Consider the following 26,113-nt stretch of genomic DNA (forward strand, 5'->3'; position numbering starts at 1 on the left):
CCCTACTCCACCTTCCTGTTAAGGCAGCAAATGGTGGCTCAGTGCCATGTGCTGGAGACCTAGATTTGAGTTCAGCAGTGGGCTGCAGGGCATTTGGGGAGTGAATCAGCAAATGAGAGTGCTCTCTTTCCTTCTCTATCTGCTTCATAAATAAATAAACCAATAATTCTTTTAAAGATACTAATACCTAGAATTTTATAATCAATATTATTTGTATTTCAGGAATTCTTCACTATGATAGGCCATATAATATGACTGATTTACAAAATGCTTTCCAGAATAAGACCATTATGTCTTTATCTCTATGCACACTAAAACTAGACCACTGTTTTTAAACACTCAAAAGTACCACGAATAAAAATGGCCAAGGGAAAAAAATGAAGAAAGAGACGATTGTCAGTATAGATTTTTAATGCATGGCACTTAATGCATTTTTATTTTTCAATTGTGTCTTTTTCCAGTTCCAAACAAAAATAAATAAAAATTAATAATATCTTGTAAATTATCTATATTCTCCTTCAATATCTTAAGGTACACAATTATCAAAGTTGATATTGAACACAAACAAATTGATACAATTCAGTACTCTGACAAAATTCAAAGTCAGATAAGTTACTTTAAACTGCATACAATACAATTTTATGTTCCATAACATCTTTAATAGAAAATGTATACCAAATGGTTCTTCAAACTTACAAAGTGCAATTACAGAGTGCAAAATAAAGCAAAGAGAAAAACATATTATATACATTTAACATCATCAAACTTGAATATCAGACATGTTCTGGATAAAATTATTCTTTAGTTAAAACATTAAAATATACAGCAGAAACATTGTTTATAAAACAAGTTACTCCCCCTTCTCCCATGTAAGAGTAGGAAAAAAATCATAAACCACTGGACAGCAAATCAAACACATGTTTTTAATGTCTACAGAATAGAGTTTGAAGCAAAAATGACAGATTGCATTATTTTGCATGAGTTTTTTAAAATGGCATTATTGAATTCAACAGAAATTAGACACTAGTACCAAATGTTAGCCACATACAAATTTGTAGAATATCCATGGCAATTGAATTTAGCTAGCTCTTTTTTCAAGGACTCAAAAAATAAGAGTGTGTGTGAAGATAAAGTTATACCAGTACATCAGTACCATTGATTTGACTTTTGGCAGGGATGAGAACATGAGCCTGTCTAGGAGAACAGTGCAGTTACATTGTATTGCAAATGTTTCACATAGTAAATTAATCTCAGCTCTAAGATTAAATCTTTAGTACCAATCAGAGAACTCTGTGTCCTTGATTACAGCATGTCTCAGATGGGTTATTATGTGTCAACTGGAAGGAAGAGTGTAATTATGCATTTATACATTTGGGTTATTTTAGTTCCCAAAGATACATAGCCCTCTCTTAGAAATCTATAAACTGAGGGAGAGTCTAAATATGAGCCAGAGATGTTCTCAATCATTTTTATGGCTAACTTGACATTACAATAACAAAATAATAATCTTTTTAGTAATTTTCACCCATATAAAGAAATTAAGGTCATATTTTTATTATTTAATAAGAACTTAGCAATACAAATTTAACTTTCAGGGATTGATTTTGTGAGCATTCTTAAATAAACATAAATACCCCAAACTGGGTCTGATATTGTGGCACAGTAAGTTAGCGTCCCATATCAAAAGTGCTGATTCGAGTCCGGGCTGCTACATTTCCAATCCAGCTCCCTGTTGGTGTGCCTGGGAGAGCAATGGGGAATGACCCAAGTACTTAGATGCCTGACATCCATGGGGAGACCTGGGTGGAGCTCCTGGCTTCAGTCTGGCCCAGCCCTGGCCTTTGCAACCATTTGTGGAGTGAGCCAGTGGATGGAAGATTGCATTCTGTCTCTGCCTCTCTCCTTTATCTCTGTCACTCTACCTTCCAAATAAATAAATACTCCTTAAAAAAAAAACCAAACTACTTGGATTTACTTATTTAATATAATTTGAGGTACTTAAATAGTCCAATACCAATATGGAGATGCTTTTGTAAATGAAATAGCTTATTTCATTATTATTATATAAATAACTTATTTCATTATTGATTAGTCAATAAGTTTTCTTTGAAATAGTAAGGATCACTGAAAATAGAAAGATTTCCTTTATATCTATTAGTGTGTATAAGATTTAAAACCTTTTTCTGTAGCATATTTGACTTCTGCTATATTAAGTGGGAAACGAAATAAACTTTTAGATCTCACTTTTTTTATTCTATTTCCCTTTTTCTTGTTCTTAAGTCTTATAAATTGGCTAGCAAAGCAACAAGTGACTGCAACTCTATGATTAATTGATTGACTTCATGGACATCTATGTTTTTTGTATATGATTTGTATTTTTATACTTTTTTGTTCATTTTCTCTGCTTGTTTCCTTAATAGCAAAAGGCAGAGCCAGATGCTAGATGAGTGTCTGTGAACACATCACTGTATACAATGCATAGATATACAGGGAGGAAAGCCGCAGCACCCATTTATCCAAGGTCAGCCATGGCTTATTATCTCTTTGTTACCTTAGCACATGCCTGGAAAAAAGTGGAGGAAGAACAGATCCTCCCTGACCTGGTATGTGATCCAGAGAGACTGTCCAAAGGCTTAGCATTCAGTGAGGCAGACTCCCATGGAATCCAAAGGTAGTGACAGCTATGGCTCCTTATGCAATGGTCCAAAATACTCTTATTAACTCACTTCAACCTATGGGCTCAGAGTGCAGAAGAAACCTCTCTCTTCCAAAACACAAACAATAACAGAAAAGGGGCTCTGGTCATGTCAGCCTCTGTAGGAAGGTTGGGTGAAGTGTCTAATTTTAAAATCTTTCAGATGAGTTTCTCATTTGGAAAAATACATTGATTTTTTTTCTATTTTTCCCATTTGTATGAAGATGTAGTTTTAAATTCTAGAAGCGGCTGTTTATTGATCTATTTTTAGATTAAAATTCTCTTGAATCGAAAATGAAATTACTTTCCATCTTTAGACAATACAAAGAGCTATTGTCATTATATTATAAAATAATAATAATTGATTTCATCTCAGAATTCTTCAACAAATTGTCTTTGAAAATAAATACTCTAAAAAAGCATAAATCTTAGCTTCAAGTGTGGATTTTTTTTTCTAGTTGTCTTATGTACAGCAATTATATCACCTAAATATCATCTACACGAAAATGCAACTTTGTGACACCATGAAATACTTATCACATGAACTATAACAAAAAATTAAGATTTTCAGTTCATTTGACTCCAAGAGAATCTGTTGCTGAGCAGCTGGTACCTGCAGGAGTGCAGGCTGGCAGAGGGAACCACCCAAGTCCCTTCCCAATACCTAGTTTCTGAATGACAGCTGAGGTGAGGATTCAGAGGTCAAGGTCTTCCCAGCTCTGTGTGTTACAAATGTGTCCTGTGTAGCACATGACCTGTGTTTGCTTCTCTCACTCTCCAACTGCATTCTTATTTTAATAAATGACACAGCAGTGCCAACTCTTATTATCAAACCATGCTATAGTCAAACCAATTATCATTGATTTGAGGACTAAAAATATACTATTTAAATTAATTTTATGATATATTTAGGCTTACAGAAATCTGTCACTTTCTCAGCCACAAACTGGGCACTACTCACTCCTAAGCACTGTGTAGCAGGCGCAAAAGCTTTGGAGCTTTCAATGAAGCATTCAGCTCAGGAAATTATTTCTTACAAAAATATCAATTCCCTGTTGGTATTAAATATACTTTACATATTATATCTTAGCAAATTGTCAAAAAAAATAAAAACATTTTCCAAGTACATTAAAAATATACAGTTGTTGACCTAACATGTGACCCAATATAAATATTAATAATAAAATAGGAATCGATCATTAACCAGGCAAGTTATGCATCCCTGCCCATAGGTGAATGGCGCCATTCAGACTTGCGGCAGTGCTGGATCCCCGGAGGTCACCCTTTCATATTCCTTCTTTGTTTCTTTACTTTTTCGATTTTTATACCTGGAAATATTCAGAAATAAAACTGTTAGGCCTATAATCAGTAGCAATATGAGCAAAGTATATTAACAACAAGAGAAAACAAATACATAGATTTCAAATGTACATTCACATAGAGTTTCCAAAATGACAAATGTGAACAGGTTTAGGTTGACAAGATGATAGGAGGGAAGAAGGGGCAGGATTTGCTCATGAAACAATTTCAGAAGGAAAAGGTAAAGCAGTTAAAGGACTTCTCAGAGGCTCAAACCAGATCATGAATATTGTGAAACTGCAGGAGACATGTGACCACCTTTGAACCTGGGTTTTGCCTGCTTTCTCTCTCTTTCTCTCTTTCCAGCCCATCTGTCTCTCCCTCTTCCCCTCCCTCCCTCTTTCTCTTTCCTTATTTCAGTCACTCTATTAAAGAACTAGTATTTCAAATATCACCCTACATTACTATATTCTGCCCATCACACTAATATATTGATATCACCAATCCAAATCATAATAGCATTTATCAGGCATTAATTAGGTGATTGGCAAGGTTTAAGTGCTATGTAAGTATTATTTATTTTATCCTCATAATTACCATTATCATTATCATTTTATAGATGAAGCAAATGAAGTACAAACAGATTATGTAACTGCCCAGGGTCTCATAGGTATATTGCAATTCAGAATATTCACTCATTCAGTAAGCTATCATCTTTTTTCATTTTTTATTCATTTATTTCTATTTATTTGAAAAGAGAGACAGAAAGAAAGAAAAAGAGACAGAGACAGAGGAAGAGAGATCTTCCGTCCTCTGGGTCACTCCACAAATGCACACAATAGCTGAGGCTGCAGCATACCAAGGCCAGGAGCCTAGAACTCAGTCTAGGCTTCCCATATTGGTGGCAGTGACCCACGTACTTCAACCATCATCTGCTACCTCCCAGGACGCACATGAGCAGGAGGCTAGACTGGAAGTGGAGCCAGGACTCAAACCCAGGCATTCCAACATGGGATGTAGGTATCCCAGCTGACACTGGCATCTTAACCAGTATGCCAAATACCCACCCCAACCTAATAAATTAGATTCAAGGAGCTAAGTGTAGGAACACCATCATGCTTTCTGGTTCACTCTCACCTGTACAGTGTTATATTTAGTACTTTAAAAAAAACTTTGTAATTATTGATGATAAAAATATATCTATATTTTATAGAGGAAGGAGCTCATACTTCCAGTTGGATGCACAGGGTCACATAGGTAATGAGGAATAGAGATAATAAATGAGTTAAATTCAGCCGTTCAGCAGGTAAAATATCTTGGTAAATAACATCGGTGCAGGTTATCTTTCTTTGGTACTTTGTTCAATTTTTTGCCATGTTTGGATTCACGTTGTTTGAAAATAATTTATAAAAGTGGAGTGCAAAAATACACTGACTTACCATCTGCAGAAATAGTATATGGAACCGGCAATGATGACAAGAACCAAGATGATAAGAATCACAGTCAAAGCCACATATTCTTTGCTCAAGGGTTGGTGGACGGTTAGAAAGAAGTGTTCACATCGGACTCCAGTGTAGCCCACTTCACACCTAAAGGGTAGTATGGGAGAAAAATCAGTTATTTAAGAAAGACTTCATGAATATGAATTAGTTTTGTAGGAATGAATTTCACACTGCAATGTGGAAACTCCGTGATATTTACTAAAAGTTGTAAAGATGGATTCAAAGATTGATTCTACAGTTGGGTCAACATTGAGAAGAGGGCTCCACGTGGTTTGCAGGCTGAATTGTGGTAGCATATGCCAGTTTTGTTCAACCGCAAGGGTGGCTGGTTCTCTAGGATGATGCTTTGTGATTTTTGTGGGATTTAGATGCTTTCTTTCCCAATCATTGGAATCAACTTTTTTTTTTTTTTTTTTTTTTTTTTGACAGGCAGAGTGGACAGTGAGAGAGACAGAGAGAAAGGTCTTCCTTTGCCGTTGGTTCACCCTCCAATGGCCGCCGCGGCCGGCGCGCTGCGGCCGGCGCACCGCGCTGATCCGATGGCAGGAGCCAGGAGCCAGGTGCTTTTCCTGGTCTCCCATGGGGTGCAGGGCCCAAGCACCTGGGCCATCCTCCACTGCACTCCCTGGCCACAGCAGAGGGCTGGCCTGGAAGAGGGGCAACCGGGACAGAATCCGGCGCCCCGACCGGGACTAGAACCCGGTGTGCCGGCACCGCTAGGTGGAGGATTAGCCTAGTGAGCTGCGGCGCCGGCCAGGAATCAACTCTTAACACAACAGTGGCTACACCAGCCCTGTGAAAATATGTAAAGGTGGAGCTACTGTCACAGCAGAAGAGTGAGGAAGGCTTCTGAAACTCTTTCCATGCTGTACCCCTCAGCTCTCTGCACATTCTGAAAGCTGCACTTTGTTTCCTAATTAAAAATAAAAGAAAGAAAAAAAAAGCCTCTACAGTTGCTAATGGCATATATGTAAACTACATTTTAATAGCCCATGAGATTACAACTTAAAAATCTAAGAGGGAGAAATACGATCTTGAAGTCTTCTTGTTCAGTTTTGGCCTTTTACCTGCAGTAATTTTCACTCATGTCCACCAGGTAAATGCATTGCCCATGCAAACAGTAGCCATTCATGTCAGAGCCACACTTTGTGATGGACACCTGAGCCACACGTGGATTGTCTTCCATCTGAACTGTGAGGGAAAAGAAAAGGTGAATACATTCTGTTGCTTTCTCTGGAGCATTAATCACCATTTCATAACAGCAACCACTGAGTGCAAATGCAATCACTCGAAAATTGTTCCTCTAGTTGTCACACTCTCCGGATCAATAAACAAATATCTGAACCCAAAGGAAAATATCCAACAGACTAAACAAAACAGAACACTCAAAGGTTTAATTCTTAAAAATAGCCTTTAAGGAGAGAAAAGGTAAGTTTAACAAATATACATTATTACCTTCCATAGTGCTGTTAGTCACTTCTCCAAAAAAAATTTGTCTGAGTTTCTCAACTCTCATAACAATTCTGAAATTCACTCCTCCCAAAAGCAACAGCAAGCTGAAACCATTAATTAAATCAGATATCTTAACTCTATGGAGGACTTTTAAGCCAGTCAGCCTGGTTTTGGTGTGTGTTCCCAAATTGCTGAGGTTACCACCACAGAAAACAATCAGTAATGAAGGTCTCCCAACATCTATAACAATAAGACTTGAACATGAATTAGACTAACTCTGAGTTACAAATGCCTCTGTTGGGCAAACACAGCAATGAAAATAGCAGCCTCATTAGAAATAGTGTCACTATCTCCATGTAAAGTTCACTTTTAGATACAAAATTAAACAAAAAGTAGTAGCTAGATTTACTACTCTTTGCCAAATAACCAAAAAGGAAGAAAAGGGTTAGGGGCAGTTGGGGGAGGCTGAGCAAAGCTCTGGAGAGACTGATGGACAGGAACAGCACAGTGCTTGGCTCACGAGCTCAGAACGAATAGGAAATAGCTCTCTCCCCTCTAGATTACAGCCCGAGGCTGCAGATTTTCAGGGGACTTACTGATGTATCTTTTTTTTTTTTTTTTTTTTTTTTGACAGGCAGAGTGGACAGTGAGAGAGAGAGACAGAGAGAAAGGTCTTCCTTTGCCGTTGGTTCACCCTCCAATGGCCGCCGCAGGAGCCAGGTACTTCTCCTGGTCTCCCATGGGTTGCAGGGCCCAAGCACTTGGGCCATCCTCCACTGCACTCCCTGGCTACAGCAGAGAGGTGTCCTGGAAGAGGGGCAACCGGGACAGAATCCGGCACCCCGCCCGGGACTAGAACCCGGTGTGCCGGCAAGGTGGAGGATTAGCCTAGTGAGCCGCGGGGCTGGCACTGATGTATCTTGCAGCCACAGTATGATGTTTGGCACATATTAAGCACTTCACAAAGTTTTGCTGAATAGCCACTGTGGCTGGAAAGGAAGGACCTGACTTCTTTCTTTTCTATATATGTGTGTAATATGCTATATCATATAGCGTAATATAGTATTATATACTTGTATGTACCTATGTATATGTTTATATATATATATATATACACACACAGAGAGAGAGAGAGAGAGAGAGAGAGAGAAATAGTACCAAGGTTACATTTTTCTATTTGCTTGCAATCTAGTCTGCCTATGTGACAGTAAAGTTCCAGGGAATGGCCAAAAGCAATTGGCCTTTCTTTGTTCTGTCTTTTAAGATCCAATTTTTACCTGTAATTAGATGCTTGGCCCCCTTTACACTACTTACTCATTTACAAAATTTTCCAGAACTCTGGATCACCAGGAGGTTAAAAAATGCATATAATAACTGCAAATCCTTTCCCTTTTCTCATTGTTGTGTATTTATAGTCTTGGAGCTTACAATTCTGTTATAAACCATGCAGTCCTTTGATGTAACATAGATGAAGCTGGGCTTACCTAAAGCTGTACAATTGTCTTCAGCTTCTCCCGGGATACATGATGGAATTACGGTGGTACCAAGAACTGCTTGTAGAAGATGGAAACCTATTTGTGGAGGAAAATAAATATCGAATTAATGTTTCAAGAAAAGAAATCTTAAGTGGATTTCAATGCAAATGCCATATTTATAACACTTTGTTGTTGCAAGTATTTGATCCTTTAAAACTGTAAAAGAAAACAGTTCGTGGAAAAAGGCATTTAACTGAAAATAAAGGAACTTCTAACTCTTCTGTCCAAAGGTAAAATCTGTGACACTGCAGTCATACTTAAGCTTTGACCTGAAATGTTTCATAACATTCATTTCCAAAGGCCTAATTTTGAAGTTTTATTTCCTAAGAAGCTTAGCCATTGGGGAATTTCCACTGTTTTACTCCATTATAGGTTCAGAGTGATGCTCCAAAGAAGATCCCGTCAAAATGGACCAGAATTGTGGTGCAGCAGGTTAAGCCACCACCAGTGGATTCCTGGTTGCTGTGTTTCCAATCCAGCTCCCTGCTAATGAGCCTGGGAAAGTAGCCAAAGACGGCTCAAGAGCTTGGTCCCTGCACCCATCTAGGAAACCTGGATGGGCTTCCTTGCTCCTGGCTTCAGCCTTACCGAGTCCTGGCCATTGCAGCCATTTGGAGAGTGAACAAGCAAATGGAAGATCTCTCTCTCTTTCTCTCTCTCTCTTTCTTTCTCTTTCTCTCTCTCTGTCTCTTTCTCTCTCTCTCCCTCTCTCTCTCTCTCTGTAACTCTGTCTTAAATAAATAAATACAATCTTAAGAAAAGGTCACATTACAAAAGAAGGCTTCAAATAAAAATGAGCTTCTAGTTATGGTAATAAATAAACAGGAAACACATCCTGGGATACATCCATTGTTGATTCTTCAAGTGCCTAAGTTACTCATTGCATTGAATGTACTACACAGGAAAATGGATTTTAATTAGCAAAATGTAATTGAAGTAAAATCAGAATACAGTCACTCCTTGACATACTCATGGAATTAGTCCTAGGATGTCCTGTGGGGACTAAAATGTATGAATGTGAATGTTTTTCCTACACAAAAATGTATTTTTTGCATATGACCTGCATGCAATCCTGTAGACCTTAGATCTCATAATATAATAATAGACCTTAGATACACATAATATCCAAAGCAATGCAAACACAAAATAAATAGTCATGATACTGTACTGTTCAGAGAGTAAGGAAAAGGAAAGTTTGCACATGTGCAGTACTGTCATGATTTTTTCCAAAGTTTTCAAATTTGAGTATACAGAGGGTCAACTCATCTTTCATCTAACATGGGAAGGACCATCGTGCCACACAAACCACACTGAGCCCTATGATCCAGTTTCTGCCTGGACAGCAAGAGTCTGAACCATCTGTTCCATGTATTTCCAGTGAAAAGATAAATATTGGAAAATAGGCTTCAGAGTGACTCAAGTCATTTGTGAATTGTACAAAAAAAGATAAGAATTATTTTGTTTGTACACACATTTCCTAAGAGCATTTGGCTTCTTCTGTTTAAGTTTCAGGTATGTGCACTTCAACCACTCTTCCAACTTAGTATGAGTAACTGTTTGTAGTATTACAGAGATCAGTAATGGTGATGGTGGTGAGTTAGCAGCAGTTAACATTTTGTGAGCTGTGTACTCTGTGCTAGGCATGGTTCTACTCCATTGGCATATATTATCTCATCTGATCCTCTCACTGAATGAGGTAGTTACTATTGCACTCATGAGAAAATTGAAATTAAAGAGCTTAAATATCTTGGATACATGTTGTTTGATAGGGCACAGTTCAGAACTTTGAAGTGGGTAATAATACTAGAGTGTAAATCACTAGAACAAAGGAAGGCAGCTGTCAATGGAACAGGTGCTCAACCTCAAGGAGTGGCTATAAACAATGGCAGAAAGACAAAGACAACTTCAGGAGAAAACATGAGCCACATGACTCATAAAATAAAAGTCTTAACTTTTTCTACTTTACATAGTTTTGGAGAGAATGAAACTAAATGATACTTTTCTGAAATGTCTTGATATAACAGAGACTCCCATGACTATTCCTTGACACTCAACATCAATCTCCAGTCCTAGAAGTATGTGAGTAGTGCCCTCTACTGGTATATAATAAGATCATAATTTTTTTTTATAATTTGGGATTTTTAAAAATTTGTTTGTTTATTTGAAAGACAAAGTTACAGAAAGGAAGAGGCAGAGAGAGAGAGAGAGAGAGAGAGAGGGCTTCCATCTGCTGGTTTACTCCCCAAATGACCAGAATGGCCAGGACTGAGTCGGGAACTTCTGAGTGCACAAGGGTACAGGGGCCCAAGGACTTTGCCTACCTTCTGCTGCTTTCCCAGGCACATTATCAGGGAGTTAAATGGGAAGTGGAGCAGCCGGGATTTGAACCGGCATCCATATGGGATGCTGGTGCTGCGGGTGGAAGCTTTACAAACTACACCACAGCACTGGCCCCTATAATTTGGGATTTAATAGAATGAATTAATGCATATAATATACTAATTCTATATTTTTTCTCAAAGGAGTCTTTTAAATAAGTTAATTATTCTTTTGTTTCTAAAACCAAATTTCACATTATCAGAAATCATAGTTTGTATTATGTTGCAAGTTTGGCACCTCTTTCGAAGTAGTTTTTAGCTCAAAAAACCTCAATGCATTTAAATTAAATGTTTTGCCTAAGACCTCTTATCTAGTGACCACAGAAGACAAGTTAGGAATCTATCTTTTGATCGTAAGTCTCATACACTTTCAATGATTTGAAAACTGTTTTCTAGAGTTTTAGGACAATCTCATCCCCATGATATCTGAGAGCTGCTGCAATTACTCTCAGATTAAGAAAAAGAAGAAAAAATCAACATCTTTTTAAATGACAAAGAAAAAAGTGGCTAGAGCCTGGGTTTCATTGATAGCTAAACAGTGATGAAAACTATTTTCATTATGTTTTTTTGTAGAGGAAGAGCTAAATAATCATCCAAGTCAATTTTGTTTTACTTCTCAATACAATTTTGCCATGTATTCTCACTGCTAAAGAAATAATCCCTGTGACACAACCTCCTCAAGGCTTTGGAGCTCTACTTGTGTGTGTCTACATACAAGCCACTCCCCTTCCTCCATGCTTCTTCAACAGAGGAAAGCTCTGGAACGGCCATTACTAATTCTCCCTCTAGGAAAGTGCCAGCCAGTGGGGGGAAAATGGATATTTGAAGTTAGTTTCCCCATCCTTTAAAAAAAAAACAAAACAAAACAAAAAAACAAAACAAAACAAAAAAACAAAGACTAACCTTTCGTGTTCAGAATTGCTCACCACTGCAAACTCTATTAGAGAATCCAGCTAATTGTTTGGAGGTGTTGCTTCTTCCTCTTCCATTTTTTTTTTTTTTTAAGGATTTTAGCAGTTGTTAGTTTTTCCATTTTGGAAATTTTGTTCCAGTTGCTCAGGCCACAGGTGAAATATTTGTCTTTGTTATTTGAAGAATGCTCAGCCCAGGGTGTGCCTCCATGAAAACTAGGCTTTCCTTACCTGGGACGCTCCCTTGGACACAGTCCATAGCTCAGGACAGTTTCTGTGAGACTTGCTATATTAATCCAAAGGCAGAATAGTTTACAGATGAAATTGTAAAGAATTTTAATACCTCTCTGAAAGTGTGTAATTGCAGTTCCATCCTAAATCTATTGGTATGGAGCCAAGAATACAATAAAATTGGCTCTAAATCCTGTGTCCACCTGCACAGCTCCACAATAGCGTTTCTCAAGTATTCTTTCCTGTGCCTCCGTGGGGATAATCAGAATGACATGTCCACCCACCATCCTGCCACCCTGCAGAGTCACTACTCATTATTTTAAAGTGGAATGAATGTATTTCCTTAGTTTTTCACTTTTGTTGATGATTTTTGTGTAATTTGAACATAATATCTCTATGGTTCAAGTACTACATTTCAGTTTTTGACTCTTGATAATGAATACATGCTAAGAAAATAATTCAGTGGGGCAGTAAAGACTGCATAGGGTCTGTGTAAAAACCAGATCTGGTGGGAGACCCTACTTGGAGATTGAGATACAGAGGAATTCTATACATTGTGATATAGGTGAGCTTAAAATTGACAGCTGAAATTTCTATTTCTACATAGCTACAAGGGGCTGGTGTTATGGCTATAGTGGGTAAAACTGCCACCTGCTTTTCTGGCACCCCATATGGGCACCAGTTCGAGTCCCAGATGTACACTTCCAATCCAGCTGCCTACTAAGCCTGGGAAAAGCAGCAGAAGATGATCCAAGTGTTTGGGTCTCTCCAACCACATGAGACACTCAAATGAAGCTTCTGGCTCTTGGCTTCAACCTAGCTCCGCCCTGGCTATTGCAGCCATCTGGAGAGTAAACCAACAGAGGGAAGACATCTCTCTCTCTCTGTCCCTTCCTCTCTCTGTAACACTCTCAAATAAATAAATCTTAAAAAAAAAATACAGCTATGGAAGTCAAAATCCCTTCAGAAGCCATTATTTTTGTTAAATTTCCAAATGAGTTTTGAGTGTGAGGCTCACCTATTTGTCTCTCTGCCTTCACCTTTCAAAGGTGAACCTTTCAAAGGTTGTGTGCCAGTGAAATCTCAAGTGTGCCAGCAGGAAGTAGTGCTACTGACTCATAGGATACAAATCTCCTCTTCCCTGTGAGTCAGGACCAAGCCCACACCCTTACACAACACTGAGGAGCATGTGGAGGAGAGGTGGAGTGCCATGACCAGAATGGGGATAACACTAAGTGCTGTGGGCTCCAGAGCACTAAGACGTGTTTGCCCAACCATCAGGCAGCATACCAGGTGGAGGCAACATCTCTTTCATTGCACATGGCTCCTTTTGACCTTGCTTCCTAATGGTCACAGTGAGGAGCTCACGTAGAAGGAGCCAGTACAGAGGAGCATGGGATTCACTGGCTGCCTCACCAAGCCAAGTCAGCAAAATCAATTGCAAATCAAGCATAAAACTGCCCCTCTGGGAACAACCAAGCAAATAAAAGTGATCCAAAGTAAAATGCAGTTATAGAATGTAAGCAATGAACCTTATTTCCCAAATTTACCCTTTTTAGAGTATTTAGACCAGAACAGCAACTCATGATGAATCATAGTAGTTGCCCAGCCCAAACAGGTAGCAAAATCCGCTTTGTTCACACATCTGCAGTGGTCACATGCCAGCCTACTGACGGACTGTTAGTTTTCAATCTTCTTCCATGGCAGTCTATAATTTTAGGATTTATCAGTAACATAGTAGGCTTGTTAGGTCTTACATACTTTTAAAGATTGAACATACCCTCTCTATTTTTCTGATATCTCTGTTTTTAATTAAATTTCACTATTCGGTAATGTCTTACCTCACCTTGGTTAAACTAATTGTAAACTTTTTTATCATATCAGATGTTGGAAAGACTTACAGCCAGTAATTTCCAGTAGTAACCTACTTTTCAGAGAATATATTCATATGCTATTAGTGAATGTATAAAAAACTTAATTTGCCTTCTACCAGCTATCACCCTATTTTACATATTAACAATATTAACAATTATTTTATTGTTAAACTTACAAGTAATTATGTCACTAGAGATAAATTTTTTTAAAGATTTATTTATTTATTTGAAAGTCAGAGTTACACAGGGAGAAGGAGAGGCAGAGAGAGAGAGGTCTTCCATCTGCTGGTTCATTCCCCAGATGTCCTCAATGGCTGGAGCTGCGCCGATCTGATGCCAGGAGACTGGAGTTTCTCCTGGGTCTCCAACATGGGAGCAGGGACCCAAGGTCTTGGACCATCTTCCACTGCTTTCCCAGGACACAGCAGAGAGCTGGATTGGAAGTGGAGCAGCCAGGTCTCGAACCATTACCTATATGCTATGCGGGCAATGCATGCAGAGGCTTAACCCACTATGCCACAGTGCTGACACTGAGATAAATGTTAAAACTAACAATCTGTGCCAAAACAGCATGAAACCAGGCATTGCTATAACAATGGCTTACTAACAAATGTTTTTTTAAGTTTTAAAAAAATAGGAGTCAGAGTTGTGGAGTAACAGGTTAAGCCACCGTCTGCAACGCCACATCCAATATGAGTGCCAATTCAAGTCCCAGCTGCTCTGCTTCCCATTCAGCTCCCTGCTAACATACCTGGAAAAGCACTAGAGGATAGTCCAAGTGCTTGGTCCTCTGCAACCCACATAGGATATCCAGATGAAGCATCTGGCTCCTGACTAGTCTGGCTCAACCCTGGTAGTTACAGCCATTTGGAGAGTTGACTAGCAGATGAAAGATACCCTCTCTGTCTCTTCCTGTCTCTGTGTAACTCTGCCTTTCAAAGAAGTAAGTAAATCTCCCAAAAAGTTTTAAAAGATATTCATAGAATCTTCCTTGTCAAGTGGCAAGATTTAATGACATATCTTTCAACTTATAGACATTAACTATACTCTTCAATTTTAGTGGTAATTTCCAAATCATACATATATCTTAGTCATCAAACAATACTTAAAGCTGTTTAAATTAACAATTGATCACACTGATAGGTCTAAGAGTCAAAGGGATCACACAAACAAGACTAGTGTCTGCGAATACTAACTGATAGAATTAAAAAGGAGAGAACAATCCAACATGGGAAGTGGGATACACAGCAGATTCATAGAATGGCAGATGTCCTAAACAGCACTCTGGCCTCAGAATCAGCCCTTAAGGCATTCAGATATGGCTGAAGAGCCCATGAGAGTGTTTTAGGCATGGAAAGCCAAGACACTCTGGCAAAAAAAAAAAAAAAAAAAAAAAAAATTTCTGCGAGTCTGCTAGTGAGATCCCAGTAGAAAGAACAGGCCATCAAAGAAGGAGGTACCTTTCTCTGAAGGGAGGAGAGAACTTCCACCTTGACTATGACCTTGTCTAAGTAAGATCAAAGTCAGCGAACTCAAAAGGCTTCCATAGCCTTGGAAACTCATGACTAGAGCCTAGGGAGATTTCTGACACCATAAACAAGATTGTCAAATTGTTAAGTCAACAACAGGAGTCACTGTGTACTTACTCCTCATGTGGGATCTCTGTCCTTAAATATGTTGTCCAATGTGAATTAATGCTATACCTAGTACTGAAACAGTATTTTACACTTTATGTTCTGTGTGGGTGCAAACTGATGAAATCTTTACTTAATATATACTAAATCAATCTATATATAAAGATAATTGAAAATGAATCTTGATGTGAATGGAATGGGAGAGGGAGCGGGAGATGGGAGGGGTGCGGGTGGGAGGGAAGTTATGGGGGACAAAAAGTCATTGTAATCCATAACCTGTACTTTGGAAATTATATTTACTAAATAAAAATTTAAGAAAAAAAGAATCTATGTGTCAAAATATAAGCAAATTATTTATTTTACCCTAAAAACGAGTTTAAAGATATATACCTTGCCCGTATCAGAAGTGCTTCTATGATACATAGGAAGGCAAACCAACTCTTGGTGAAGGGTTAAATCATATTAACTTGAGTGCTTTTGAATTTTGTGATCAAGCGCTTGCCTCCCCTAATAGGATTGATCCTTTCTAGATGATTACTTCAAGTTTGCCACTAGGAATACTTCTTTTATCGTCAAGAAATAGTTTATGGACGGGCCTCTTTAGAACATGTTCCACTTGTATTCTCTTCCATCTTCCTGAGCACTTCTGTCCCTCCAGGTCCAATCCAGCCTTTCAAATGAATCGTATAGCCTAGTTCCAAGACAAAAGTGCCCTGAAGGGGCACGATCACAGACTCTGAGTATCTACCATTTGCTGTCTTTCCCTTATGGCCAATATGGTAGCCTGAAGCTTGGAACATTTCATGGCATTGTTAGAAGCAGGTTAATCTTCTTGCTTTATCTGTAGAAGCCTATTGCTGACCAGGAGTTTGCAAACAGATAACGGTTTAATCTTTGAATATAAGAAGTAAGTAAATAAATGAGGAGAAAGTGAACACACAAAAGAAAATTTAAAAGTCTCAAAGCCAATTGCTTTTACTCAAAGAGACAACATCCTGTGACTCACATACTGGAAGCTGTGGGGAGCAACTCGGACTATACTGTTACTGGAATTAAGACTTATTCTATGCATCTGCTCTCCCACAATATGGCGCTGAGAAGGGAAACAGCTTCTACACAGCTGCCTCCAGTTCAACCAATAAACTGTAGGACCTGCTCCTGATTGGAGGAGAGCAGCGTACTTGGCATGTGGGTAGCAGAGTTGGGATTGGTGGAAAAGGACTATAAAGGAGGAGAGAGACAACATGCACCAGGAACATCTAAGGGGAACATCTGAAGGAACACCTGTGCAGCCCCCGAGAGAGCCGGCCGGCGGTGTGCCGCTCCCCCGCGGAAGTGGGGAATGTGGCAGGGGGAACCGCCCTTCCACGGAGGTGGAAGGGTCAGTAGCCAACCCGGGAAGAACCAGCAGCAAACCTGGGGAGGGCCGAGCAGATGAAAGAACAGCGCAGGGTACTGTGTCGTTCCTCCACGGAGAGGGGGAGCGACATAATGGTGCCGTGACTCGGATATGAAGCCTAGGCAGGGTTCAATGTCGCTCCTCCACGAAGTGGGGGAGCGACATAATGGGGCCGTGACTCGGATAGGAAACTTAGGAGGGAAGAAACGGGAAGAAGTGGAAAATACCAGAGAGAGAGACTAGCAAAGAGCCTAAGGAAAAGCCGGACAGAAAAGGTGCCGGAAGAAGCTATCGAAAGCCTAGGCATAGACTCGGATACAGACTGTGGGAAAGAAGTTAGGATTTAAAGTGAAAGCAAGAAGAAACTTAGACTCAGATACGGACTGCAGGTTGAAAGTGAAAGTGAAACCTATAAGAAACTTAGACTTGGATACGGACTGTGGGGAGAGGCCAGGAGAAATGAGGGAGGAATATTGTTGGAAGAAAACTTAGGGAAACATACCGGGTAGAGAAAAATGTTAGGGAGGATGAAGCCGCGAGTGCAGGCTGAAGCAGAGACGTAAGCTATCTTGGGATTCTTCAAGTCAGCCCGGGGAGCAAAAGGCGAAAATCTGGAACCAGAGGCAGAGACGTGGGCCGTCAGGTTGGAATTCACCAGGTTAGCCCGGGGAACTTGGATTGAATGCTAGTGGCGGAAACGTGAGCTGTGCTGTGTGACTTGTGGAAGCTGCCGCGTGCAGAGAGAGCACGGGGCGTGAATAGATAGGGAACGCGGGGCTGGCGCTAAGGCCGTGGTGCGGGCGCGAAGGGCGTGGAGACCGCAGAGTGTGTGCAAAGCCGGGAACCCGTGCAGAGCCGAGAACCCGCCGTAGGGCGGGCGCCGGGAAGCGGCTCAGAGCCGGGAAGCCGCCTCAGGGCGGGCGCCAGGAAGCCGCGAAGATAAGAGAAACAGAAGTTTAGAAGTAAAATGAGAGAAATAGGAATGCTGGTAGATAGAAGTAAAATGGGAGAGATAGGAATGCCCGGAGATAGAGAAGTGGAGAAAAATAAGGCCTCCCTCAACATGGCAATGAGAGAGCTTGGATTCGGTCTGCCTGATTAGTAAGGCGGTAAGCACCTGCAGGCAGCTCGACCAGAGTATGAGCTGCAGGTCGCCGAAGATAGGCACGAACCAACACTAATAAGTCTCCCCACAAGACGGCAATGAGAGGGCTTGGATTCGGTTTGCCTGATAGGGCTTGTAAGCACCTGCAGGCAGTTCTGGCAGAGCATGCGCTGCAGGGCACCGAACTCAGGCACGCATCAGCGCCTAAAAACCTCCTCACAACATGGCGAAGAGAGGACCGGGATTCGGTTTGCCTGATTGATAGGACTTGTAAGAACCTGTGGCAACTCTAGCAAGCAGAGCAGAGTGTGTGCCACGGGGCACCGAAGACAGGCGCGTATCAACGCCAAAAAATAAAAAGAAAGGGGGATCTGTGGGGAGCAACTCGGACTATACTGTTACTGGAATTAAGACTTATTCTATGCATCTGCTCTCCCACAATATGGCGCTGAGAAGGGAAACAGCTTCTACACAGCTGCCTCCAGTTCAACCAATAAACTGTAGGACCTGCTCCTGATTGGAGGAGAGCAGCGTACTTGGCATGTGGGTAGCAGAGTTGGGATTGGTGGAAAAGGACTATAAAGGAGGAGAGAGACAACATGCACCAGGAACATCTAAGGGGAACATCTGAAGGAACACCTGTGCAGCCCCCGAGAGAGCCGGCCGGCGGTGTGCCGCTCCCCCGCGGAAGTGGGGAATGTGGCAGGGGGAACCGCCCTTCCACGGAGGTGGAAGGGTCGGTAGCCCACCCGGGAAGAACCAGCAACAAACCCGGGGAGGGCCGAGCAGACAAAAGAACAGCGCAGGGTCCTGTGTCGTTCCTCCACAAAGAGGGGGAGCGACAGAAGCTGCTAAGAAACTGCTTTGTGAAAATATAGTTGGGGTTAAAATTGGAGACCTTAACTTCAATGAGAAGCAAATACACAACCATAGTTTGATACCAGGATGGAAAGGGCTTAGTTACAACCTGGTGAACGGAAAAGAAGGAAGAGACAACGTCTATAGTTGCATTTAGTAACTACATATGTCAAATGATGTTTATTCAAAACAATCCATTCAGAGTTCTTTGTATATACAATGTTGAACAAGATGCCAAAAGGAAAAGTGGTACAAAAGACCACTGCCCTAAATGGATTTGATGAGACCAGACAACAGGGAAGAGAGTCAAAAGAAGAAACCTTCTGGCCAGAAAACAGCAAGGAGGATGATGCCATTAACACAGAAGAAAACAGAGTCAAGGCAGCAGGCCTTGTGGTGGGAATGGGGCCTGAAGAGAGGACATAATGAGTGAGTGAATTTGAGTTTGACACAGATTGCCTATCCATATTTATGTGGCAGTGGGAAATACAGACCTTGAGTAAACTGTGCCAAAATCAGTAATGAAAATTGCTATGCTGGTTTTTTTTTTTTGTAAACAGGAGAATAAGTTTTATATTTCATTCCAGTGTACATTAATCATATTTGTGTTGGTAAATTCAAGCAGTCATCATTAAAACTGTGAGTTATAGATGGCAATGTGCTACAGCAGTAAAATAAACATTTAGTCAGTGGTTCTCAGCAAGGAGCAATTTTGTCAATCAGGAATATTTGGCAACATTTGAAGAGGATTGTAGTTGTCACACTGGGAGTAGCTACTGCTGACACCTAGTGGGTAGAGACCAGGATTGCTGCTAAACACCCTGCAATGCACAGACAGCCCAAAATGACAAATTAGCCAATCCATGTCAACAGGGCCAAGGTTGAAAACCCCTGCATAATGGAATTCAGTTCTAGCTCAGGTTCTTAATTTTACCTCTGCAACTGAATTTCCTTGTCTCTGAAAACTGTCACCAGGAAGCAGGAATGGGGTTGAGGTGGTAACGGAGTTTGGTAGATTGTTCTGAAGCTCCCTTCATTTCTGAAACAATACTTCTCTTTCTCCTACTGGCTATCCATCAGTCACTCAGATCACTGCTAGAAACTCATCTCTCTCTGTCTCTCTCACACACATCTACATAGTACAGATGTATTTGAATTTTGTGTAGGCATACCATCAGTGAATACAGACTGTAATAAGAGGTGTTTGGAGAAGTGGGAAGAAAAATTATTAGATTTTATCAGAAACAACAAAATCTAGTTTTCAAAAACTATCACTTAATCTCGAAATACCATTCTTGAGCAGATTTTTAACAGGAGTCAAAACCTGATGGTAAGCATGTTGGATCAATCTAATCACCTGCCTAGCAGACATTCACTGAGTGTTGAGTCTAAGTCATAGTACAAATGGTAGAAAATCGGTACAGCAGCAGTAAGGACAGAGGCTTGGACATACACTATGGGATGTGACAAGGGTAGGACTGAAGAAAACGGAAAGGCATAATGGAGTGGAGGGGAACTGGGCTTATCAAACTTACCTAAGAAAGTGACACTTTTCTTCAGTCCTAATGGTAAGAAGAGCTTTCACCCACAGTGCAGAGTGATTTGGGGCATACACAGCAGAGGGTACAGTAGATTCAAACATGAAGCCTTATAGACTATTTAACTCCTAAATCTGCTTGCTCCTTTGTAAAATGGAAACAACAGTATGTTTTCTCACTAAAAATGTATTATTGTAAGAATCAAATGATACTTTTTTGTGAGAAAGCACTTTGATGATGATGACAATGATGATGACAGCCATGGTTTTGAAAGAGCATTTGTTACCACTTGTCAATCATTAAATCCCTTAACCTGACCTGATCAATGATTTGCATTTTACAAATGAGAAAATGAGGCTCAAGGAGGAACAGATCTTTCTGAAAGTATAAAATGAAAAAACTGTGGTGTGAAATCTATATCCTATGAACAATGTCTATAATTCAAAATTATAAAAGGTGACATAGGTAAAAATGCATTCATGTGTGTTATCAGTTACTTTCCCGCTTCAAATTTAAAGTCGGGGGTTTTGACGTAAGAAATTGAGGGTTCACTTTTTTCTGGACAAGTATAAATCATGCTGCATGTCATAAATAGTATCATGGTTATTTAAATCATGACTTCAACTTGGAATGCCATTGAACCTTTCTTTATCTGCTCTGTAACCCAACACCCAGTCTTACATAAACTGCATGGCCAGAGGACACTGAGTCTGCCTCACCACTTCCTTTTACCAAAGGTTTCTGAATTGCTATAGCAAGGCCAAGGCTACCAGGCTACTCCTCCCTGAGCACCTCTCATGTTACAGCTTTGGGCTGCCATCCCATTGTCTTCTAATGGAATGTCCCCAACAGTAGTTACAACTGTATTAATTAGACAGTTTGCGTAAACCTATATTCAGAGTGAAAATTGAGGGATGAGGAAACCACGTCTTAACTTACAATCTCTTCAAAGAGGATTTCTTACTTGACATTTGCATCTCATGGGTGACACTTGAGCAGGAAATAGAAGTTTCTTGTGCAAAAATGAACAGAAAATATTGAAATTCAGTTTTCACAAAGTGATTGTGTGAGTGTAATAGGCTTTATTTGCAACAAAAAAACCTATATCTACTGCTATAAGGAATGGGTGGCAGGCTCTGACTTGGTTTTTTATTGAAGCTATATTCAATTCATAATAATATAAAAAGGACACAAAGAATAAAAATTACATAAAGTGGGGGTCGGCGTTGTGGCATAGTAGGTAAAGCCACTGCCTGAGATTCTAGCACACCATATGGACACTGGTTGGAGCCCCAGCCTCACTTCTGATCCAGCTCACTGCTAATACTCCTAGGAAAGCAGTGGAAGATGGTCCAAGTGCTTGGGCCCCTGCACCTACTTGTCAGATGTGGATGAAGTTCTTGCTCCTGGTTTTGACCCAGCCCATCCCTGGCCATTGTGGCCATTGGGGAGTGAACCTGCAGATGGAAGAACCTTCTTTTTCTGTCTCTTCCTTTCAAATAAATAAATCAATCTTTTTTAAAAAAAATGACATAACGTATCCTGCTCCTTGGTTGCTTTACTTAACATACATCTTGGAAGATATGGAAATAAAGCTTTCAGTGAACTGACTTCAATGACTGCTTTGCAATAAAAGTTCTAGCCATTGATTGTGTCAATTAAAAATTATGAGTGGGCAGTAAAATTCAATATGTTTTAGCACAAGTTAAAAAGTAACATGTTGGGGCTGGCACTTTGGCATAGTGGGTAAACTGTTTGCCTGTGATGCCAACATCCCATATTGATGCCAGTTCAAGACCTGGCTACTCTACTTCTAATCCAGTTCCCTGCTAATAGCTTAGGAAAGCAGCAGAAGATGGCTCAAGTGCTTGGGCCCCTGTGCCCACATGGGAGCTCATGGATCCTGGCTTAAGTCTGGCCCAATCCTAGCTGTTGTGGCCATTTAGGGAGTGAACTAGCAGATGGAAGATTCTCTCCCTCTCCCTTTCTCTCTCTGTAACTCTTTCAAGTAAATAAATAAATAAATAAATCTAAAAAACATCACATGTTTTCTGTCTCTTATTTTGAAATGAATCAGAAAGCCCAATTCTGTACATATATGTACTGTCTTCATAATAAGTTCTAAGCCCTGGGAAAGTTTCAGAACATGCTGGAACTTCTGTAAGAACCTGTTGTCTTGTGCTCCTGCCAGCTCTGAGGTCCATTGGCACATTCTGTGTAGTGATAGGGTAGCCTTGCCGTTGACTATACTTAATTCCTTATGAGAGGGTGCTGGCAGGTGCTGTGGCTTAGCGGCTAAAGCCGCTGTCTGTAGTGCTGGCATCCCAAATGGGCGCAGGTTTGATTTCTAGCTGCTCCACTTCCAATCCAGCTCTCTGCTGTAGCCTGAAAAAGCAGTATAAAATGCCCCAAGTCCTCGAGCCCCTGCACCTGCATGGGAGACCTAGAAGATGCTCCTGGCTCCTGGCTTCAGATCAGCGCAGCTCCATCAGTTGCAGCCATCTGGGGAGTGAACCAATGGAAGGAAGACCTCTCTCTCTCTCTCTCTCTCTCTCTCTCTCTCTCTCTGCCGCTGCCTCTCTGTAACTCTGCCTTTCAAATAAAATAAATCTTAAAAAAAAATTCCTTATGAGAAATCTGACTCCCTTGAGCCTTCCTTTCTTCAAAACTGGGTTAATCCCACCTACTTCATGTTGTTAGGAGAAAATGAGGTAATGTGTGTAAGGCACTTAACAGACAATGTGGTTGGCATACAGTAGGCATCTGGTAATTGTTAATTCCCTACCAATTTCAGGATTTGGGTCCCAGAATAAAACCAGACACCTCAATTACCCAGGCTGCTCATGTGGCAAGACAATGCAAAGTGCAATTAGGGTTCTGGGGTCAAAATGCAGACAGGAGAGGCCAGTCATCATATTTTCTGCCAAGATGTGTCATCTCAGGTATACTAAGACTCAGGTAGCTCACAAACTCTCAGGTCAACAGCGATGATCGAGGGCAAGCCAATGGTCTCATTGAAATCTATACCTCTGCATTGTCAAGAAAGAATGTTTACTTTGTAGGGCTCTCTGTCCTTGTATGATGAACACGGATTATACTGTCTTGGAGATGGCATTCAAAAATATGTTCAAAACTCCATTTGGGTGTGAATGAAAAGGTTTCATTTCATTAGAGAGTTCCAAGCATAACTGCAGAGGTAGAGAGAAAAAAGTTCTCCTCTGAGAGAAACCATAAGATTAAAAAAGATAATTCAGCTCCAATATATATTATAGGTTACTGAGAAAAATGTTATCCAGTGTTGGTTGTCTCAATCTTTTTATTTAGGGTTCTTTAGGCTATAAGTATGAACTAACCCAGGTGTGAATTTGTAGCTTACAGCTTCAGGTCTACATGAACTGGGGCCAGTTCTCCAATCCATTAAACAAGAACATCAATATCCAATGTGTCTAAAATTTTGAAATAACTAAATGATTATGTGAGTGTATAACAATTTAAATCTGCATAAAGGTAGAGAGTTGAATCTTTATTTTATGAATTCTACAGAATAGCAATATTAAAATGAAAGCTGAATCTTAGATAAGTGTCTTTTTTTGAAAGGACAGAGTTTGGGGAAAGTATTTCTGAGTAATCTTCTATTAGGAGAAAATAAAGGTAACTTCAGAAGTAAGAAAGGACCTTGCCTTTCCCACCAGTGTTTTAGAGTCAAACTATAAGACCTGCATATCTAGGTAAAGCATAAAGATACAGAACTTCAAACAGGAACTTTCCTAGTGGCAGAGAAATATCTAAACAAACTGGGAAAACAGAAACTGGCCTAGCTCATTTGGAAATGGGCTTGGCGGCTGATGAAATAGGTGAACTATAATTAAGTAATGCAATAAAGGAGGTAAGCACTTTCATGACAACAAAAACACACAACACACATACTTAGTGGGTAGTAAGCAGGCTATTCATAGGTCCTTGCTGTCTCAAATTAGAATATTCAATGAGATGCCAAGAACAGAAAGTTGCATTGTTCAGACACAACCTTACAGGTGGAACAACAACAACAAAAAGTGCTAAGCCATTCTCTGACCTCTGGGTTAATTTCTAACTCTAGGAAGACTATCGCCTTTCTGATTCTTTCTTGTCACAGAAATCTGAAAACAAAGACAGCCAAGCTGCATTATTTACTGAGAATTTTCTAGCAGATCATTCTTAGATCAATTTTGGCAAAAACCACAGGTCCAGTTTCCATTTATAATCCTGAACTTGGACTTCTAAGTTGCAACTATGCATAGTATGCGTCTTATTATATCTCCCAACCCCTGAAATAAGGTGTGTCAAAGTCATAATTTAGCTGTCGTATTCTACAAAGGAAGAGTTAGTTATGGGAATCCACCTCCTTGCAACTCCAGGAAGAATGTGAGACTGGTAACTTTTATTTCCTTATTACAGTATTCATATATGAGTACAACTGCAAACTCCTCTGGAAGTTTAAGGAATTAGGGAAAAGTGATTTTTTTTTCAATCCTGAAAACATGTATCGGGATTTTTTTTTCTGCCTAAAAAAACCAAAATTCTCTCAAATAGGGAAACCCACAATAATACCTTCTTGCGAGTAGATGCAATTAGCAGCAAGTGCAAAGACCAGCCCGGCCTCTGGAAGCGCCTGCTGCTGGAAAAGCCGGAAGCGGTAGGTGTCCGGGCCGCGGGCGGTGGCAAGTGCCAGGACCTGTTCACATTCCCTCCACTCCAGCTACCCGAGAACAGCAGGACCTCCAGCCAACAAGACCCAGACTCACACCAGCGCCCCTAGGAAACTTAACCAGGCTAGCTTTTAGCAAACTGCGTGCAAGAGAGAGGGGGGCAGAGTATTTTTTTGTAAAACTATTCTTTATGCGGAGGTCCACCCCCTACTCCTTTCACCCTCCAACCAGAAGGAATAAAGGATGGTATATTAACAACAGTGCGTTCCAGGCCTTTACATTTCTAGAAACGGCAAGTTTTCAAAAGAAAAACCGAAAGCTTCTCACTTTTTAATCTTGTTTAATAAAGATTTCATGCATAAGATATACACAGCAGTAATAAATATTTCAATGAAAGGCATTTTTAGCCCCCATTTCCCCACACACCCCTGGGGAAAGGCACGATGGTGCCTTTACATGGAGTGCACTTGAACCCGCAGACACCTCCGTCCTTGTCGGATGACAAGTGCACAGGAACCGGGTGGGACGAGGGCTTACCCAGGCAGAGCAGCAGCTGCGGCACGAGGCCCGCGCGGCGCGTCTCCATCCTCGTCCCCGCGGCGAGCGCAGGCGGAGCGTACGGGCGCAGGGGCTGCACTGCGGGCGGCGGGACCGGGAGTGCTCGACGCGCTGCCGGGCTGTGGCTGGAGAGCCGCTGAGAGCTTGCAGGGGCCGCGCGTCAGCAGTGACCCTCGGACTGCGGGCCTCGCAGGCAAGTGTGCGCCACTGCCCGGCGCTTCGACCTTTATAAGACTAGGGAGGAGCCTGCGGAGGCCTGACTAGCGGGGTGAGGTGCAAAGTGCCCGGAGTTTCCTAATCTCGGCCCCCGGCGAGGACTCTCCATGTCATCCTCCCTCGGAGGAGCGCACCTGAGAGCAGTGGCTGGAGGATGAAAAAATGTCCTGCTGGCTGGCCGAGGACTCCTCCCCAAACTTTTCCACCTGGCTCTGGGACTCGCGCGGGAGGAGGTGGCGG

General features: G+C 40.9%; 1 protein-coding gene across 1 annotated transcript; it reads right to left on the reverse strand.

Annotated features, from left to right (window-relative positions):
• Positions 1-389: 389 nt before the first annotated feature.
• On the reverse strand, positions 390-25,766 carry EREG (epiregulin). The gene is made up of 5 exons (XM_008267746.4): positions 25,637-25,766; positions 8,433-8,519; positions 6,564-6,687; positions 5,434-5,583; positions 390-4,023 (listed from the first exon to the last, which is right to left on the reverse strand). Exons 1-5 carry the CDS (start codon positions 25,683-25,685, stop codon positions 3,942-3,944), a joined length of 492 nt encoding a protein of 163 aa, XP_008265968.1. The 5' UTR covers positions 25,686-25,766; the 3' UTR covers positions 390-3,941.
• Between the last annotated feature and the right edge of the window lie 347 nt (positions 25,767-26,113).

The sequence above is a fragment of the Oryctolagus cuniculus genome, chromosome 8 (genome assembly GCF_964237555.1).
Source record: "Oryctolagus cuniculus chromosome 8, mOryCun1.1, whole genome shotgun sequence".
Taxonomy (NCBI): domain Eukaryota; kingdom Metazoa; phylum Chordata; class Mammalia; order Lagomorpha; family Leporidae; genus Oryctolagus; species Oryctolagus cuniculus.

Bases quoted from the DNA above. Each gene is read 5' to 3' on its own strand.
- EREG (XM_008267746.4), bottom strand. From the start codon at position 25,685: ATGGAGACGCGCCGCGCGGGCCTCGTGCCGCAGCTGCTGCTCTGCCTG. The intron at 5,584-6,563 runs GTAAAAGGCCAA...ACTACCCTTTAG, and splicing joins ATGAGTGAAAATTACTGCAG to GTGTGAAGTGGGCTACACTG. The intron at 4,024-5,433 runs GTAAGTCAGTGT...GAATATTTCCAG, and splicing joins ATATACTATTTCTGCAGATG to GTATAAAAATCGAAAAAGTA.